General features: G+C 41.5%; 1 protein-coding gene across 1 annotated transcript; it reads right to left on the bottom strand.

The window, feature by feature from the left end:
- Positions 1-3,057: 3,057 nt before the first annotated feature.
- On the bottom strand, positions 3,058-8,782 carry LOC145040321 (Major facilitator superfamily protein). The gene is made up of 5 exons (XM_078988262.1): positions 8,750-8,782; positions 7,991-8,008; positions 5,158-5,191; positions 4,849-5,066; positions 3,058-4,747 (listed from the first exon to the last, which is right to left on the bottom strand). The coding sequence occupies exons 1-5, from the start codon at positions 8,780-8,782 to the stop codon at positions 3,296-3,298; spliced, it is 1,755 nt and encodes a 584-aa protein (XP_078844388.1). The 3' UTR covers positions 3,058-3,295.
- Between the last annotated feature and the right edge of the window lie 8,878 nt (positions 8,783-17,660).

Here is a 17,660-nt window from a genome sequence, read left to right on the forward strand (position 1 = left end):
TACTTCTGATAATTGTGGTGTTATTTTTGTGAATTCTACTAAATCTGAATCTGTCACTAGCACTTCCACATCATCCATGCCTGTCACACCACCTGAATCATACACCTACACTTGTGGAAATAGTGGGAAGGTCAATAAGACCGTGAAAATTGTTAAAGGCAATACCAAGTCTTCTGAAAATAAACAAATTTGTTTTAACTGTGGTACTGCTGGTCATATTTCTCGAAATTGTTCCAACCGAGTGTTTGTGCATTTTTCAACACCGAGGAAAGAAAATGAGTCTCGAGGAAGGTTTTTAACTAGAAAGTCCTCGAGATCTCGTCTTCGTGAAGATGATTGGAAAATTCATAATAATAAGAAAAGGGCAAATCCTAAACCGAACAAATAGGTTTTATATAAATATGCTACAGGTGCTTTGCGGAAATCGACTATGGCTGAGCCAACGTCAATTTTGTCAAAGGGTGCGTCTGGATCTTCGACTACTTGTAGCCAAAAATCTAAGTGCTCAAAGAAGAAGAAAACTATTTCTAATTCACCTGTAAATATTTCAAAACCTAATTACAAATGGGTGCCCAAATCTACAATTACCCAATCATCGTCTTCCTCTAAAAATGTATCTGATGTAAAGTTGAAAAATCAAAAAGATAAATTTGTAAACATCAAGGGTAGACCCAGGACTGTAATGACATTGGTTCCCAAAACTAAATAAATCTCGCTCATTGTGCAGGAACAACTGTGGAGGAATGTTGCCAGACCTTAGTATGCCGACAACGATTGTTCCAGGCACATGACACGAGGCATCTCCCAACTGTACAACATTCAGAATTTTAATGGGGGATATGTTTCCTTTGCGGGAGGAGATGGTGGAAAAATCACTCAGAAAGGAACTGTTTCAAATGGAGTGTTGAGTTTTGAGAATGTCAATTATGTGCCTGAGTTAAAGCACAATTTGGTAAGCGTCTCTCAGATCTGTGAAAAGGGCTATTCAACACATTTCACAGATAAAGAATGTCTAATTCTGAAGTCAAGCATTCTTATCCCAGATGTGTGGATCCTTGTTAAATCAAAATGGGATGGCAATGCATACATTATTGACATGAACAATAATATTCTTGAACAAGTCACTTACCTTTTCTCAAAGGTTGTAGAGCACAATGCTATGTTGTGGCATCGCAAACTCGGATATGCCAACTCAAAGAACTTGAATCGACTTGCTAAAAATGAAATAGTGTGTGGGATCCCTATCAAAGATTTCATCACATTTAAAAAGTGTGTGGCATGCGCTCAAGGAAAACATCACAAAAAGCCACACCTACCCAAACAGGCCATTCAATCAGCCAGGTGTTCCAATTCTTACATATGGACTTATTTGGTCCGGTCAATGTCCTCAGCATCAACATAAATTCATATTGTCTGGTTGTGATCGACGACTTATCGCGATTCATGTGGGTTTTCTTTCTATCCAACAAAGTTGGGGTTGTTGACTTGATTAAGAAGTTTATTGTGATGATAGAGACCAAACCAACCAACGGGTGAAGGCACTTAGAACTGCCAAGTGACAATGGGACAGAATTCAAGAATGTTGTCCTTGATCATTTTTATGCAGAAAGAGGGATCGTGCATTAATTTAGTGATGCGCACACACCGCAACAAAATGGTGTTGTTGAGCGGCGAAACCAAATATTAAAAGAAGCTGCAAGGACAATGTTATATGACTCCAAACTTCCGTTTTTCTTTTGGGCCGAGGTGATTAATACGGCGTGTTACGTCCAAAATCGTGTACCGATCAACAAAGCTCAGATGAAGACCTCGTACGAAATTCTCTATGGTCACAAACCATTTGTTAATCATTTATGTATATTTTGTTGTCCTTGCACCCTTCTTCATCTGGATTCCAACCCAAAATTCAATGCCAAAGCCGATGACTGTTACTTTGTGGGGTATGACCACCTGTCACCTCCATCCACAAGCGAACTCTGGAAAACACCATCATTCATCTCCAAAATAAATAAATAAAAACTAGAATTAAACCCTAAAATCAAACCCAAATCGATACACTTGATCTACTAAATCAGTTAAACGAAGAAGGGAGATGAGAGGATATGAGGAAGATTGTGGTCGGAAGCAAACTCTAACCCTTATCCTAGCACTACCATGAAACCTGCAACTCCGGTTGGTTTCTCCACCAATCTCGTTTGAAAAAAAAATCCCATAAATCATTTCAACGAAGAGAGTTGATCCGATCTATTCAAACGTCATTCTTCTTCCACTAGATGTCGTCATTCCCCTTCCTCGCCTTCTTCTTCGTGTTGAAACCCTAGGAGGTACGATTTTTAAGATGATAGCGTAGATTTGAGACATTAGTGCAAAGATGGTTGTCCTCTGGCTCTCTCCAACACAATGGTATAAAGACAACGATGGTTTTCAGGGGCTAGGGTTTCAGGCAAAGAGGTGGTGATGATGGATTACAGGTAACGATCGACATTTTCAAGTGGCGATGACGGCGTTGGAAATGGTTTCAGATGTCAATGGATGTAGAAAGAAGGTTAATTAGAGGTTAGGAACGATGATGGGAATAGCCACATGAGGGAGGTTTTGTCGGAGGGAGTAGTTGTCAGTGATGGTTTAAGGAGGGTAGTTTTAGGTTTCTTGGAAGACGTTAGAGATGAGAGGAAAAGAGATATCATTAAAGGGGACGATGAGGTCGCTAGGAAGGTAGGGTAAGGGTTTTTTCTCTTTTTGAAATTACTAATAATATTAATAACATTAAATTTATTGGAAAATAAATACACAAAGGGCATTATAGTCATTTCAGATCTGATAGGGACTAAAACTGCAACAAAATCATCTGTTACGGACGAAGCGTACAATTTTTAACCAAACAATGGACGGTTCGAATTAATTTTTAAAAACAGGGATTAAACGTGCTTTCTGTCACCTGCACGAGGGATGATTGGGTGTAATTTACCCAAAAATTATTATCCACGTCAGCGATGACGTGTCGCGCCAAGAACTCTCCATGTGTTTATGCAATGCGTTTATGCAACCAGATGGTAACCGGGTTACCCTTAAAAGGGCAAAAATGCACAATTTCATTTAAACCTGGGACTTTAAGTGACGAAAAAAAATTAATAATAATAAATTAAAAAAAAAAAAAATTAAAACTTAAGGCTTTTATGACCTAACTTAATCATTGATCATCAATAAACAACTTCAATTTCAAAGGCACATTACACCTATCTTTCCGACCCAAGAAAAATGTAAACATCAAATTTACACTACGCTCTTACTTTCTTCACACTTCGTGGTTGTCTCCGAGAGCATTCTTGCCACGGCCACCGTCTGCAACCTGCGGCAGCTCTTCCTCCACCCCAATTACTTTCGCCGGAGCCACATATTTGGAACCAACGAATGTGAAATAAATCAAATTCAAAACTCCAAAACCAGCAATAATATAGTAGTAATAATCTAGCCTGTTGTTGTTAAGATCATGACTGCCTAACCATGGTGTTCTTCCGTTCATCCCTGTTAGCTTGTGGATTATATTAACGATCAGCGTATTTAAATAGCTGGAGATCGATAAAGTGATGAAAAAGATAGCACCCGCGATAGTCCTCATACTTTCCGGCATACGAGTGGTAAAAAACTCCATCATCGCCACATTATCAAACGCTTCCATCAATCCCGAAAGAACTAACTGAGGGATCAACCACGATATATGTAGTGGTGCAACGTAGGTTTTGTTGTTTAAGGCTGAATCACGGCGTTTTCTTTCTATTATCCCGGCTGTTACCATACAAAGAATCGACATAATGATCCCAACACGAAATCTCATGGCCATTGTTAATCTTGCATCCCTTTTGAAGAACTTGGTAAGTTTAGGGATGTAAATCCCTTCGTAAACGAAGATCCATATTGATAAAGTGATCATCGAGATCTCAGTCATCCAACCCGGTGGGATCATGAACTTGGATCCGATTGTTCTGTTCATTTGGATGGCTTGAAGGATCCCAAATGTGGTTTGTTGATCATTCACAAGCATACACCCGATACCCGACACCCAAATGGGCAAGATTCCAACGACACATTTCAAGTTCTCCACTTGTTGTAGGTTGCACAATCTCCACTTATTTTTAGCCACTCCAGTAGCATTCAGTTCACTCGAATCAACGATCATGGCTGCTTTATCTAAGCATTTGAATCTTTGGGTTCGTGCAACATTATGCTCTTTTGACACCGATTCTTCTTGATACAACGAGTATCTTAATTCATCATCATATGGTATTTTACGTTTCCGTATTGAAGCAACAACCACTTTGACGATATCAGACAAAACACTCCCAACTGGTTTCTTCATGACGTAAGTATGCCGACCGATCAAGAAAATAATGAAGGAGGACAACAAACAAGCTGTCGGAACTGCAAATCCGATCAACCAGCTGATATTCGTTTGGATGTAGACAACTCCGGTGAGAGCTACGAGGAGAGCTAAGGTGAATGATAAGTACCACAGATTGAAGAAGCTTTCAAGCTGTTTCTTTCCTTTAGAGTTGGTGGTGTCAAACTGATCGGCGCCAAAAGCAATACCACACGGCCTTAAACCGCCGGCTCCTAGGGCTAAGAGGCCGAGTCCAGCGAAGAGAATCGCTAGCTGCCAGTTTTCCGGCTGCACGCAGTTAATCCCGTCGGTGCACTTAGGTGGTCTAAGATGCGGCACGCCTGCAGTCAACGTCATCATACCCATTCCCTGTTTAAGTAACAAGTTTGAGTAATTAATTAAAATGTTAGAAAGTTAAACCCTAATTAGTGAGCTTTTGTTGTGTTTTAGGGTTGTGATGTATTACGTACCAGAAGAGACACTATGGATCCGAGAAAAAGAGTGAGGAATCTGCCGATATAGGCGTCGGAGATGAAAGCACCGGCCAACGTTGAAAGATTAGAGGTACCCATCCAAATGGTAACCACATTTATAAGGAAAATGCCATTCATGTTGTAATTTGATTGTAAATAAACTGTCATGTTCATAATCAAACTAATCGATGCCAGTTTTTCAAACGACTCATTACCTGTTCAACAGCAACTGTAAATTAATTGTTCGAACTATGTTTTCGTGAAATAATAATTTATTGCATCAAACTAACATGAAACAGCAGTTACCAATAATGTATTTGATGGATTTCCAGCCACCTTTCTTTCTCGTGGGTGTTTTTGGTTCCTCCATGGCGGCCGAAGAATGACGGCCGCTTTCCATTTTATTTCTTCTAGTTGTATGATGATTGAAAACTGGGATTATGTAGAGGACGACTGTGGGGGTTGTAAGCGTAATTTTGCATTGGATTACCTATTTTTGAAGAGAATGAAGTTGTGGCTATAATATTGGAGTCGTTGTAGGTTTTCTTTTAGGTTTGTTATTTGGGATCCTAAGTTTTGGGTTTGGACTACATTTTAGCCAAAGGAACTCTTTCAGTCAAGCCGTCAAAAAAAAAAAAAAAAAAAAAACCGTCAAATTAACACATGAATGAGGCCCTCGTTGGTAAGTTTGTTGTGAAATAAAAGATTGCTAGCTTTTTTATTAAAAACTAGATGTGAAACATGGGTTTATTTTAAAAAAATATATTAAATTTTAATAATTTGAAACTTTGAATTTAAAAGAAAAATAAAAAAAATTTGAATTATTAAAATTAATGAGATATTAATGTATCGAATACATTATATATATAAATTTTTTTTAATAAATACATTACATATATATTACCATACATATTAAATGTAGAATTTTTATTTAATAAAATGAAAATTGAAAAAATAGAAAATTCAAAATTTTTAGAAAATATCATGCATCTAAATAAATGAGAAGATAATATGTGGTAAAAAGTTCTTTATTTATTAGGGGAGAAGTGTAGCACCTATGAGAGTTTGAAACCCAAGAGTTGTAAAGCTTATAATTAAGGTAGCAATCATAGAAATGATATATATTGTAACATCCCGAGTCCAGGAGTGCAAGTTCGGGGTACAAAGTGTAAATTTGAAGGGCAACTCGGCGAGTCCATGGGAGGACTCGGCAAGTAGGGTCGCGACTCAGGTCGCGTGTTAAGTGGCCAACTCGGCGAGCCCAAGGCTGGACTCGGCGAGTAGGCGCTGTGTGAAGAAAACCCTAAATTCGGGGGATGAGCCCTATATAAAGGACATTATACCCTCTCCCCAGCCTCTTTGATCTCCCTTGAAGTCCAGAAACCCTAGATACGCGTTTGTAAAGGTTTTGAGTGCATTTGAGCCTTGGAGAAGAAAGTTGGAAGAAGATCTTAGAGAGTTAGGAGGCTTGGAGCAAGGGTCTTTGCTTAGATTCGGACTCCTTGTTGTTGGGGGCTTCATTTTGAGGTAATACCTCGTTCTTTGGGCTGCTATTCTTTAAGATTCTTCATTTTGGGTTATATGGAAAGTTTGGCTTGTGGTATATGGAGTTTGAAGGTTAGATCTGAGGTTGCTACCTCAGATCTGGAATGGAGAAGGTCTAGAGTGCATTAAACTCCCTGTTAATGAGTGATTGGTGAAGCCATCTTGTCCCAAACCCTAGCCTAGAGTGTAAAATGCCTAGATCTCTTTGGATTCACGTAAAGTTTGCCACTTTACCTGATAGAAGGGTTGTAGAAGGGTAGATCTACGTTTTGGATCGATCGCATGGCCTGAAAAGCTTCTGTATAGGTTAAGAACTAGTGGTACTTGGCGAGTCACAAAGGTGTACTCGGGGAGTTGCTTGAAGATGGACTGGAACTCGGGGAGTTGCTTGAACAACTCGGCGAGTAGAGTCAGTCAGGAGGTTGACTTTGACCAAGAGTTAACCAGTTGTCTTCCAGGGATATTTTGGTAATTATTGGTATTTATTGAGTTCAGTCTTTTGGTATTATCAGTGGTGGAGTTCGTGTCGGAGGTTGGATCAGCGTGATCTATCTTTTCAGTCAGTAGGTGCGAGGTGAGTTATCCTCACTATATCAACAGGGTCTAAGGCACCAAGGCCGAGCCTTTATCAGATTGTAATCCGGGTATTGTTGTTATGTTGTTTTTTTACTATGTTTGCATCCTGGTAGTTAGGATGGTATTCGTTAGAGACCTGGTTAAGGTCGGTATCCTGGTATATAGGATGATGCTATGCTAGTGACCGGTTAGGTCGGTATACTGCTTAGAGTATGTTGTAATACGTGATCTGCTAGATCGGTTTTGTAACATCCCGGAATAGTAAGAGTAGAGTTGAAGGGCTAAAAGTGTAAGCCTTGAAGGGCGACTCGGCGAGTCCATGGATGGGCTCGGCGAGTAGAGTCGCGACTTTGGTCGCGTGTCAAGTGACCTACTCGGCGAGTCCAAAGATGGACTCGGCGAGTAGGTGTTGGGCGAAGAAAACCCTAAATCCGGAGAATGAGCCCTATATAAATACCATTATGTTTCCTCCACAGCCTCCTTGATCCCCCTTGAGTCCCAGAAACCCTAATTTCGTGGAGGAACCCCATTGTTAAGCAAATTGGAGCTTGGAGAGGTGCTTGTTGAAGAAATCTTGAAGGAGAAGAGGCTTGGATCAAAGGGCTTTGCTTGGATTCGAGTTTCATTGCTGTTGGGGCATTCTTTGGAGGTAATATTTCGTTCTTGGGCTGTGTTCTCTTAGATTCTCATTTTTGGGGTTGTGTGGGAAGCTTAGTTGTGTGGCATCTTGAGTTTGAAGGATGGATCTGAGGTTGCTACCTCAGATCTGGAGTGGAGAAGATCTTAAGAGCATTAAAGCCCCTATTCTTGTGTTGTTAATGGAGCTATCATGTCCCAAACCTTAGTTCTAAGGTGAATAAGGCCTAGATCTCTTTGGATTCACGTAAAGTTTGCCACTTTACGTGATGGATGGATTGTAGGAGGTTGGATCTATGTTTTGGATCAATTGCATGGCCTGGAGTGCTTCTGAATTGATTCAGACCGGTGCTACTCGGCGAGTCACATGGGTGGACTCGACGAGTTGCTTGATGATGGCCTGGAACTCGGCGAGTTGGAAGAACAACTCAGCGAGTAGGTTGAAGATAGCCTTAGACTCGGCGAGTCTGTTCTTGGACTCGGCGAGTCTTGTCGAAGAGTCCCAATATTTCCTGGTTGAGTCGAGAATCGGTGAGTCAAGGGATGACTCGGTGAGTTGGGTGTGAGTGGACTCAGAATTGTTGGACTCGGCGAGTCTTGGGGTGACTCGGCGAGTTGGGTCGCTGATTGAGGGAAGTTCTGAGCATAGGGACTCGGTGAGTCATCGGGTTGACTCGGCGAGTAGGGTCAGTCAGGGGTTGACTTTGACTTTGTCCAAGGGTGACCAGTTGTCTTCCAGGGGTATTTTGGTAATTAAAGGTATTTATTGAATTGAATGTTTCGGTGTTCAGTGGAGGAGTTCGTGTCAGGGTTGGAGCAGCAGGATCTTATCCTTTCAGCCGGCAGTTTCGAGGTGAGTTATCCTCACTATATCAACAGGGTCTAAGGCACCAAGGCCGGCCCTTATCGGATTGAGATCCGGGTAGTTGTTATTATTTTGTTTTTGTGATATGCTTGCATCCTGAGAGTTAGGACAGTATATGTTAGAGACCTGATCGAGATCGGTATCCTGAGAGATAGGGAGATGCTATACTAATGATCTGTTAGGACGGTATCTTGCTTAGAGTATGTTATGCTATGTGATCTGCTAGATCGGCTTGTTTGAATGTGAACTGTTATATGATTATATGTTTATGTGTACATGGTTGTTTGGACTGGAGATGGGTTGTGACATCCCCAAAATCACGGCCAGAAAAGACCGGTTTTGTTTATACTTTATTTCAAAATCAGAGTTATCTTTTAATAAATGGTTTGCGGAATTTGTCCCAAAACAATAATATGATAAAGATTTATCAAAAGCATTTCCATAGAAATGTATTCATTAAAAGACTCGGGATGTCATGTTCGTACAGATCAAAAGTATAAACAGTACAATATAAGCCTTACTACATTATTTCATATCTACAGGCCTATATCCGTAATCCCTCGTCCAAAACATCACACCTATGCTCATGCGCCACTACCTGTAATACATAAAACTGAGTGGGTCAGGCTTGGGAGCCTGGTGAGCACATAGGGTTTTCAACCCACAATAAATAAGTTTATTAATTTCATCAATCAACAATAACCCGATTACCCGTTCCCGTTATCCTCACTTTACGTCCCTAAACACCTATCATAAGGGACCTAGCCTAAGGATTATCATCGGGACGGACACTACTGCTAAGGGGATTCCTCAGCAATAAATGTCCTAATAGGCAACCATGTGGGGGATGGAGTACACCGGTGAACACATCGTTCACAACACCTACAGGTTGCGAACCTGCTAGTGTTCCACTGGACTGTCTAGAAGAGTCCGTGGTCGTCATCTATACTCCGCTAGATGACTGGATCAACAACAACAACATCGAGGCCTCTCATCATTTTATCACACATCACCTATTACATCTACCCATGTTTTACCCCAACATTTCCGTAGATATAAAATACATATACAGTTTAAATCATTGAAAACATGTATAACAACGTTCATCTAGCATAGATAGCAAGTATTCAGATAATATGCACACATAACACGTAATTTATATAAAATACTTCATATCTATGTGTAAGTTGAAGGTAACTATGCACTCACTGGAAAAGGTGGTGATTCCGAACTCAGACAGCGCTTCGCTTCTTAAAAAGAATTTTTCTTCGACGAAACCTAGTATTATTACCACTAGAGTTTAGTTTATTATTCGTCGAGACTAATTAATAGTCTAGCTATTATTATTATTATTATATAAGCGTCAAAAAAATACTTATATAACCCATAATAATAGCCCAAGTATTTATTATAAGTTCCTAATAACGTTACTATAATTAAATAAAAGTTATATTAAAAATAGCGTAGGCGTAGCTCACTTACAGCGGGTTTTATAGAAAACCGGGTTTTGCTTGGAGCAGCGTTCCTGAGCCGAAAAGCTCTTCTTCTCAGAGCCTTCGAGCACTCCGGGGCTTCCGCCTCGTGCTAGGGAGGTTCCCTAGGCTTTTCGGGGGATTTCGGGGCTAGAGAGAGGTTCTAGAGAGAGAGAGAGAGTAAAGAGAAGAAAGAATGGGAAAGGTGTGAAGAAAATGAGGGTGGGAGAGGTGGTATTTATAGGGTGAAATGTGGCTGAACTTGGTGCCACATGTCACCATCTGGTGGCAAGCCTTGGGGAGAAAGCAATGGCCAAGATTGTGCCACATCACCCATTTTCGCACAGCACACTTCCGACTTCTAAAATCCGTAACTTTCACATACGACCTCCGTTTTTGACGTTCTTTATATCCACACGTAGGTAATAATAAGATCTACAACTTTCATTTTGACACCGTCAGCTAATTCTCGACCGATCTTAAATTTAACAGTACAAGGAGATTATACTATTAAACGTCTGCGTAAAATTAATAACTTCTACATACGGACTCTGTTTTTGTCTGTCTTTTTACCGTTGATTTCCTATTAATGAGATCTTCAACTCTCATTTATGTTGCGTAAGCCAAAAACCGCTCGAACTAAAATTCGAGTTTCAGGCCGTGCACTGCTAAGCCGAATCTTAGAAAAATCATAACTTCTTCATACGAAGTCAGATTTGGGCGTTCTTTTTATCGATGTTCTTAGTTTAACATATTCTACGACTTTTGTTTAGATTGCTAAGGCTAAAAAGTCTTCTATCGTAAATTCACTATTTACGTTTCCCGGTGTCGTGCCGGTTTTGTCGTAAAACTTCGGCGGGCCATAACTTCTTCTTTATAGCTCGGATTTTGGCATTCTTTATATGCACGGAAACCTTGAGACATATTCTACAACTTTATGTAGAGATATCGGGATTATCTCACACTTTAATTTTGACGCTCATTTTTATTCTTTATTAATTATACATTTATAATTAAATAATAAACACATAAACACACATAATTCACATAATACTCAAATATTTCATATTTATTACTTCAAAAAGAGTTACAATAGTTGACCTAGACTATTACATTGACAAAAATGCTTAGCCCTGAAAACCCGGGCGTTACAATTCTCACCCCCTTAGGATGATTCCGTCCCGGAATCATGCATCAGCAAACAGATGTGGATAGCGACTCATCATGTCATCCTCTGTTTCCCAAGTGAGATTCGGCCCATTCGAATGTTTCCATCGGACTAGCACCAAGTCGACCATCTTGCGTCGTAACTTCTTAGTCTTACGGTCAATAATTGCCTCAGGCTCTTCGATCAGCCTTTTATTCTCATCCATCCTTAATTCCGAGATTGGAATTATGTCGGGAACATCTCCCATGAATTTCCTCAAATAACACACATGGAAGGTGTTATGAATACCATTGAGTTCTTCGGGCAATTCCAGCTTGTAAGCTTGGTTCCCAATCCTCTGAAGAACTTTGAATGGTCCAATAAACCTTGGACTCAACTTTCCTCGTTTCCCAAATCGTATAAGTCCCTTCCACGGTGAGACTTTAAGTAAAACGGAATCCCCAACTTCGAAGGTTATCGGTCGTCTTTTCTTGTCGGCATAGCTCTTCTGACGATCCTGAGCTGCTAACATTCTTTCCCTAATCACCTTCAATTTCTCAGCAGTCTCATGGACTATCTCGGGGCCCATAAACTGCTTCTCTCCGGCTTCAAGCCAACAAGACGGCGTACGACACTTCTGCCCATACAAGGCTTGATAAGGAGCCATCTTGATGCTCGAGTGAAAACTATTGTTGTAGGAAAATTCTACCAGAGGTAAGTGCTCGTCCCAATTCCCTTGGAATTCGAGGGTACATGCTCTCAGCATATCTTCTAACGTCTGAATCGTTCTTTCACTCTGACCATCAGTTTGCGGATGGTAAGCAGTACTCAAACACAACTTTGTACCCAACTCCTCTTGTAGACTCCTCCAAAACCTTGACGTGAAACGACTATCACGATCTGACACAATCGTAAGAGGGACACCGTGAAGTCTTACAATTTCCTTCACGTAAGCATTTGCGAGCTTATCCATAGACCACTTCTCGTTGGCGGCTATGAAGTGTGCACTCTTGGTGAAACGATCCACGACTACCCAAATCATGTCGTGACCATTCTTCGTTCTGGGCAGTTTAGTCACAAAATCCATGGTGATGTCTTCCCATTTACCCATGGGTACAGGTAAGGGTTCTAAACTCCCATACGGTTTTTGATGTTGTGCCTTAACCCTCGCACATGTTACGCACTCAGCCACATACTTCGCAACATCGAGCTTCATCGTCGGCCACCAGTAGTAGGGTTTTAGGTCCTTATACATTTTAGTGCTACCGGGATGAATCGAGTACATGGTCTTGTGTGCTTCTTCCATTAGAAGATCTCTTATTCCTCCCGTCTTAGGTACCCAAATTCGATCTTGGAATACATTCAGTCCTCGACTGTTCGTACCGAACACTAACGTTTTTCCCAAACGTTCTTCCTTTCGGTCATTCTTTTCTAAGGCTTCTTCTTGAGCTTTCCTGATACTTTCCACAATCATCGAGACGACTTCAATTCTTAACGCTCTTGGCCTTCTTCTTTCAAGATTGACTTTCCGACTGAGAGCATCAGCAACTATATTTGCTTTACCTGGGTGGTAAAGTATCTCACAGTCGTAGTCCTTGAGAAGTTCTAGCCAGCGTCGTTGCCTCATGTTCAACTCCTTCTGATTAAAGAGATACTGGAGACTCTTATGATCAGTGAAGAGCTTGCACTTCGTGCCGTAGAGGTAATGCCTCCATATCTTTAAGGCGAATACTACCGCTGCCAACTCCAGATCATGAGTGGGGTAGTTCTTTTTGTGCTCTTTCAATTGTCGAGATGCGTATGCTATCACCTTTTCTCTTTGGGTCAGAACACAACCTAACCCGACTCCAGATGCATCACTATAAACTACGAAATCTTCGACTCCATCGGGTAGAGAAAGTATCGGCGCTTCACATAACTTCTTCTTTAGCTTCTCGAACGCCTCATCGTGTTTCTCACTCCATGTATACGTAGCTCCTTTATGGGTCAAAGCTGTTAATGGAGCAGCTATCGAAGAAAAGCCTTGGATAAATCGTCGGTAATATCCGGCTACTCCTAGAAAGCTTCGAATCTCCGTGGGATTCTTCGGACGTTCCCACTTCATTACAGCCTCGATCTTGGCGGGATCAACCATTATTCCCTCTTGGTTAACAACATGACCCAAGAATTGGACTTCCCGTATCCAAAAGTCGCATTTGGAGAACTTTGCAAAAAGCTTCTCCTTTTTTAACACCTCCAACACTTCTCGTAGATGCTTGCCGTGCTCCTCCTGGCTTTTCGAGTATATGAGAATGTCGTCGATGAACACTATCACGGATTTATCGAGGAATGGTTTACAAACCCTATTCATCAAATCCATGAATGCTGCGGGAGCATTGGTTAGTCCGAACGACATAACCAAGAACTCGTAGTGTCCATATCTTGTTCTGAATGCAGTCTTCTCAATATCCTGCTCTCTCACCTTCAGCTGATGATATCCTGACCTAAGATCGATCTTTGAGAAGTAGCTCGAACCTTGCAGCTGATCGAATAGATCATCAATCCTCGGTAATGGATACTTGTTCTTCACCGTTGCCTTATTCAACTCTCGGTAGTCTATGCACATCCTCATGCTTCCGTCCTTCTTCTTCACGAATAACACCGGAGCTCCCCAGGGTGATGAACTAGGTCGAATGAAACCGCTATCCAACAGCTCCTGAAGTTGCGTCATGAGCTCCTTCATCTCCGTCGGTGCTAATCGGTAAGGTGCCTTTGCTATCGGTGTTGTTCCTGGTAATAAGTCTATACGAAATTCTACTTGCCTATCAGGTGGTAATCCAGGAAGATCTTCGGGAAAGACTTCCGGATAATCGCACACAACCGGTATATTCTGCACCTCTTTCTTTTCTTTCTTAGCATCGATTACGAATGCCAAGTACGATGCACATCCCTTGGACAAACATTTCCTAGCTTTCATCAAGGATATGATTCCAGAACTCACTCTGCGTTTGTCCCCGTACACCATAAATGATTCCTTTCCGGGTGGGTTTATCCTAACTATCTTCTTTCGGCATAATATCTCGGCATCGTTGGCGCTAAGCCAATCCATACCCAAAACGATGTCGAAACCGTTTAACTCTATGGGTAATAGTTCCTCCTGGAATTCGTTTCCGTTTAGGTCAATGACGATGTTCCTAATACGATTACTAACAGGTACGAATTTGCCACTGGCAACTTCTACAATTAGGGCGTTATCAAGTTTTTCTACAGGTAATGCTAATTTCGCACTAAATTTATGCGACACAAAGGAGTAGTTGGCTCCGGAATCAAACAGTATATTTGCAGGCAAACCATTTACAAGAAAGGTACCTGAAGCGACGTCTGCTGCCTCCTTTGCAGCCTCGAGCGTCATCTGGAAGGCTCTCGCCTTCGGCTTTGGTGGTATGTTGGGTCTTCCTGCCTCCTTCTTCTTCGGGCAGTCCTTCAAAATGTGCCCTTCTTCATTACACCCATAACAGGCCTTCTGGTTAAGGGTGCATTCGTTGGCATAGTGCCCAGGCTTTCCGCATTTGTAACAAGTGACCCCTCCATCACACTTCCCAGAGTGCTTCTTCTTGCACTTGTCACACCACTTTGCTTCTGATCCTCCTCCTCTCGAACTAGACTTCGAGAATCTACCTTTCTTACCGGACCTCGAGGATCCGTCAAATTTCCGTTTCTCTCCCACTTCCGCTCTCTCCAGACCCTTTTCTCGTATCTGGGTCTCCACATTCTTAGCAGCCCAGATGGCAGCTTTTAGAGTGGTAGTTTGCTTGACCATTGGACCGAAGTCCGCTGGTAATCCGAGGGCAAATTTGTTAACCTTGGAGAGTTCAGTTGGGACGAGGTGAGGAACAAGCTTCATTTTCTCAGTAAAGCTTGCAGCGTATTCAGTAACGCTCATTCTTCCCTTCTTCAGATTCTGGAATTCGTTGCTGATCTCCAGAAGATCCTGCTCAGAACAGTATTGCATCTTCAACTGTACCAGAAAATCCTCCCACGACATTTTGCTTGCTTCACCTTTGGGCATTGAATCAGCTAATAGCTTCCACCAGCTTAGTACTCCAGATTTCAATAGAGGAACTGCAAGAGCAGTCTTCTGCCTATTGCTACACTCGCAACTCTCAAACATTGTCTCCATCTCAGAGATCCAGTTTATGACTTCCACCGGCGTCGGGCTTCCGGATAGACTCGGTGGCTTGGATGCCATGAAATCCTTGTATTTGCATCCACGTCCATTATTTCCTCCATCCTGGTGGTTTTGCCTAACTATCGGTGGGTTGGCTTGACCAATAGTCCCACTGTAGTTTCCTTCTTCAGTCTGCCCTTCGTTCAACTCGGGCTGTTCGAGCTGAATAGTCGCTTCCTCTCGATTTTGCTGGAGCAAACGCCTGGTTTCCTCCATTTGACGATCCAACATTGCCTGGATCATCGCTTGCACTCCGGCCATCGTTATTGGTCCGGCAGCGGCTTCCACAACTGGTATTTGCTCGATCACGGGGGGTTGGTGTCCGTTCCCATTTGCGTTTACGTTTCCGCTACGGGTCCTTACCATCTTGATCTATATACCGAATAAGGTGGATTTAGATCTTTATTTAGGAGAGACGTTTTAAATCGTCCTTATCACTCCGACACGTTTACATGCTAGTTCTAATATCGTAGTCATACGTTTAGAATCCTAAACACATAAGGTTCCAGATCCGGTCGGCAACAGACCATAAATCCCGAACAAAATAACAGCATATCGTGCATAAAACATTTAGCACATAAAAGCATTTTAGGCACAATTCCTAAAATAAGCTAGTGCTCACACCTCACAATCATCGCTTAGCATTCTAAGTTTAAGTCTAGAAATCCTACAAATTCCTAGTTCGCTTAAACTAATGCTCTGATACCAACTGTGACATCCCCAAAATCACGGCCAGAAAAGACCGGTTTTGTTTATACTTTATTTCAAAATCAGAGTTATCTTTTAATAAATGGTTTGCGGAATTTGTCCCAAAACAATAATATGATAAAGATTTATCAAAAGCATTTCCATAGAAATGTATTCATTAAAAGACTCGGGATGTCATGTTCGTACAGATCAAAAGTATAAACAGTACAATATAAGCCTTACTACATTATTTCATATCTACAGGCCTATATCCGTAATCCCTCGTCCAAAACATCACACCTATGCTCATGCGCCACTACCTGTAATACATAAAACTGAGTGGGTCAGGCTTGGGAGCCTGGTGAGCACATAGGGTTTTCAACCCACAATAAATAAGTTTATTAATTTCATCAATCAACAATAACCCGATTACCCGTTCCCGTTATCCTCACTTTACGTCCCTAAACACCTATCATAAGGGACCTAGCCTAAGGATTATCATCGGGACGGACACTACTGCTAAGGGGATTCCTCAGCAATAAATGTCCTAATAGGCAACCATGTGGGGGATGGAGTACACCGGTGAACACATCGTTCACAACACCTACAGGTTGCGAACCTGCTAGTGTTCCACTGGACTGTCTAGAAGAGTCCGTGGTCGTCATCTATACTCCGCTAGATGACTGGATCAACAACAACAACATCGAGGCCTCTCATCATTTTATCACACATCACCTATTACATCTACCCATGTTTTACCCCAACATTTCCGTAGATATAAAATACATATACAGTTTAAATCATTGAAAACATGTATAACAACGTTCATCTAGCATAGATAGCAAGTATTCAGATAATATGCACACATAACACGTAATTTATATAAAATACTTCATATCTATGTGTAAGTTGAAGGTAACTATGCACTCACTGGAAAAGGTGGTGATTCCGAACTCAGACAGCGCTTCGCTTCTTAAAAAGAATTTTTCTTCGACGAAACCTAGTATTATTACCACTAGAGTTTAGTTTATTATTCGTCGAGACTAATTAATAGTCTAGCTATTATTATTATTATTATATAAGCGTCAAAAAAATACTTATATAACCCATAATAATAGCCCAAGTATTTATTATAAGTTCCTAATAACGTTACTATAATTAAATAAAAGTTATATTAAAAATAGCGTAGGCGTAGCTCACTTACAGCGGGTTTTATAGAAAACCGGGCTTTGCTTGGAGCAGCGTTCCTGAGCCGAAAAGCTCTTCTTCTCAGAGCCTTCGAGCACTCCGGGGCTTCCGCCTCGTGCTAGGGAGGTTCCCTAGGCTTTTCGGGGGATTTCGGGGCTAGAGAGAGGTTCTAGAGAGAGAGAGAGAGTAAAGAGAAGAAAGAATGGGAAAGGTGTGAAGAAAATGAGGGTGGGAGAGGTGGTATTTATAGGGTGAAATGTGGCTGAACTTGGTGCCACATGTCACCATCTGGTGGCAAGCCTTGGGGAGAAAGCAATGGTCAAGATTGTGCCACATCACCCATTTTCGCACAGCACACTTCCGACTTCTAAAATCCGTAACTTTCACATACGACCTCCGTTTTTGACGTTCTTTATATCCAAACGTAGGTAATAATAAGATCTACAACTTTCATTTTGACACCGTCAGCTAATTCTCGACCGATCT

This window comes from Lactuca saligna, chromosome 4 (assembly GCF_052625555.1).
Source record: "Lactuca saligna cultivar CGN05327 chromosome 4, ASM5262555v1, whole genome shotgun sequence".
Taxonomy (NCBI): Eukaryota; Viridiplantae; Streptophyta; class Magnoliopsida; order Asterales; family Asteraceae; genus Lactuca; species Lactuca saligna.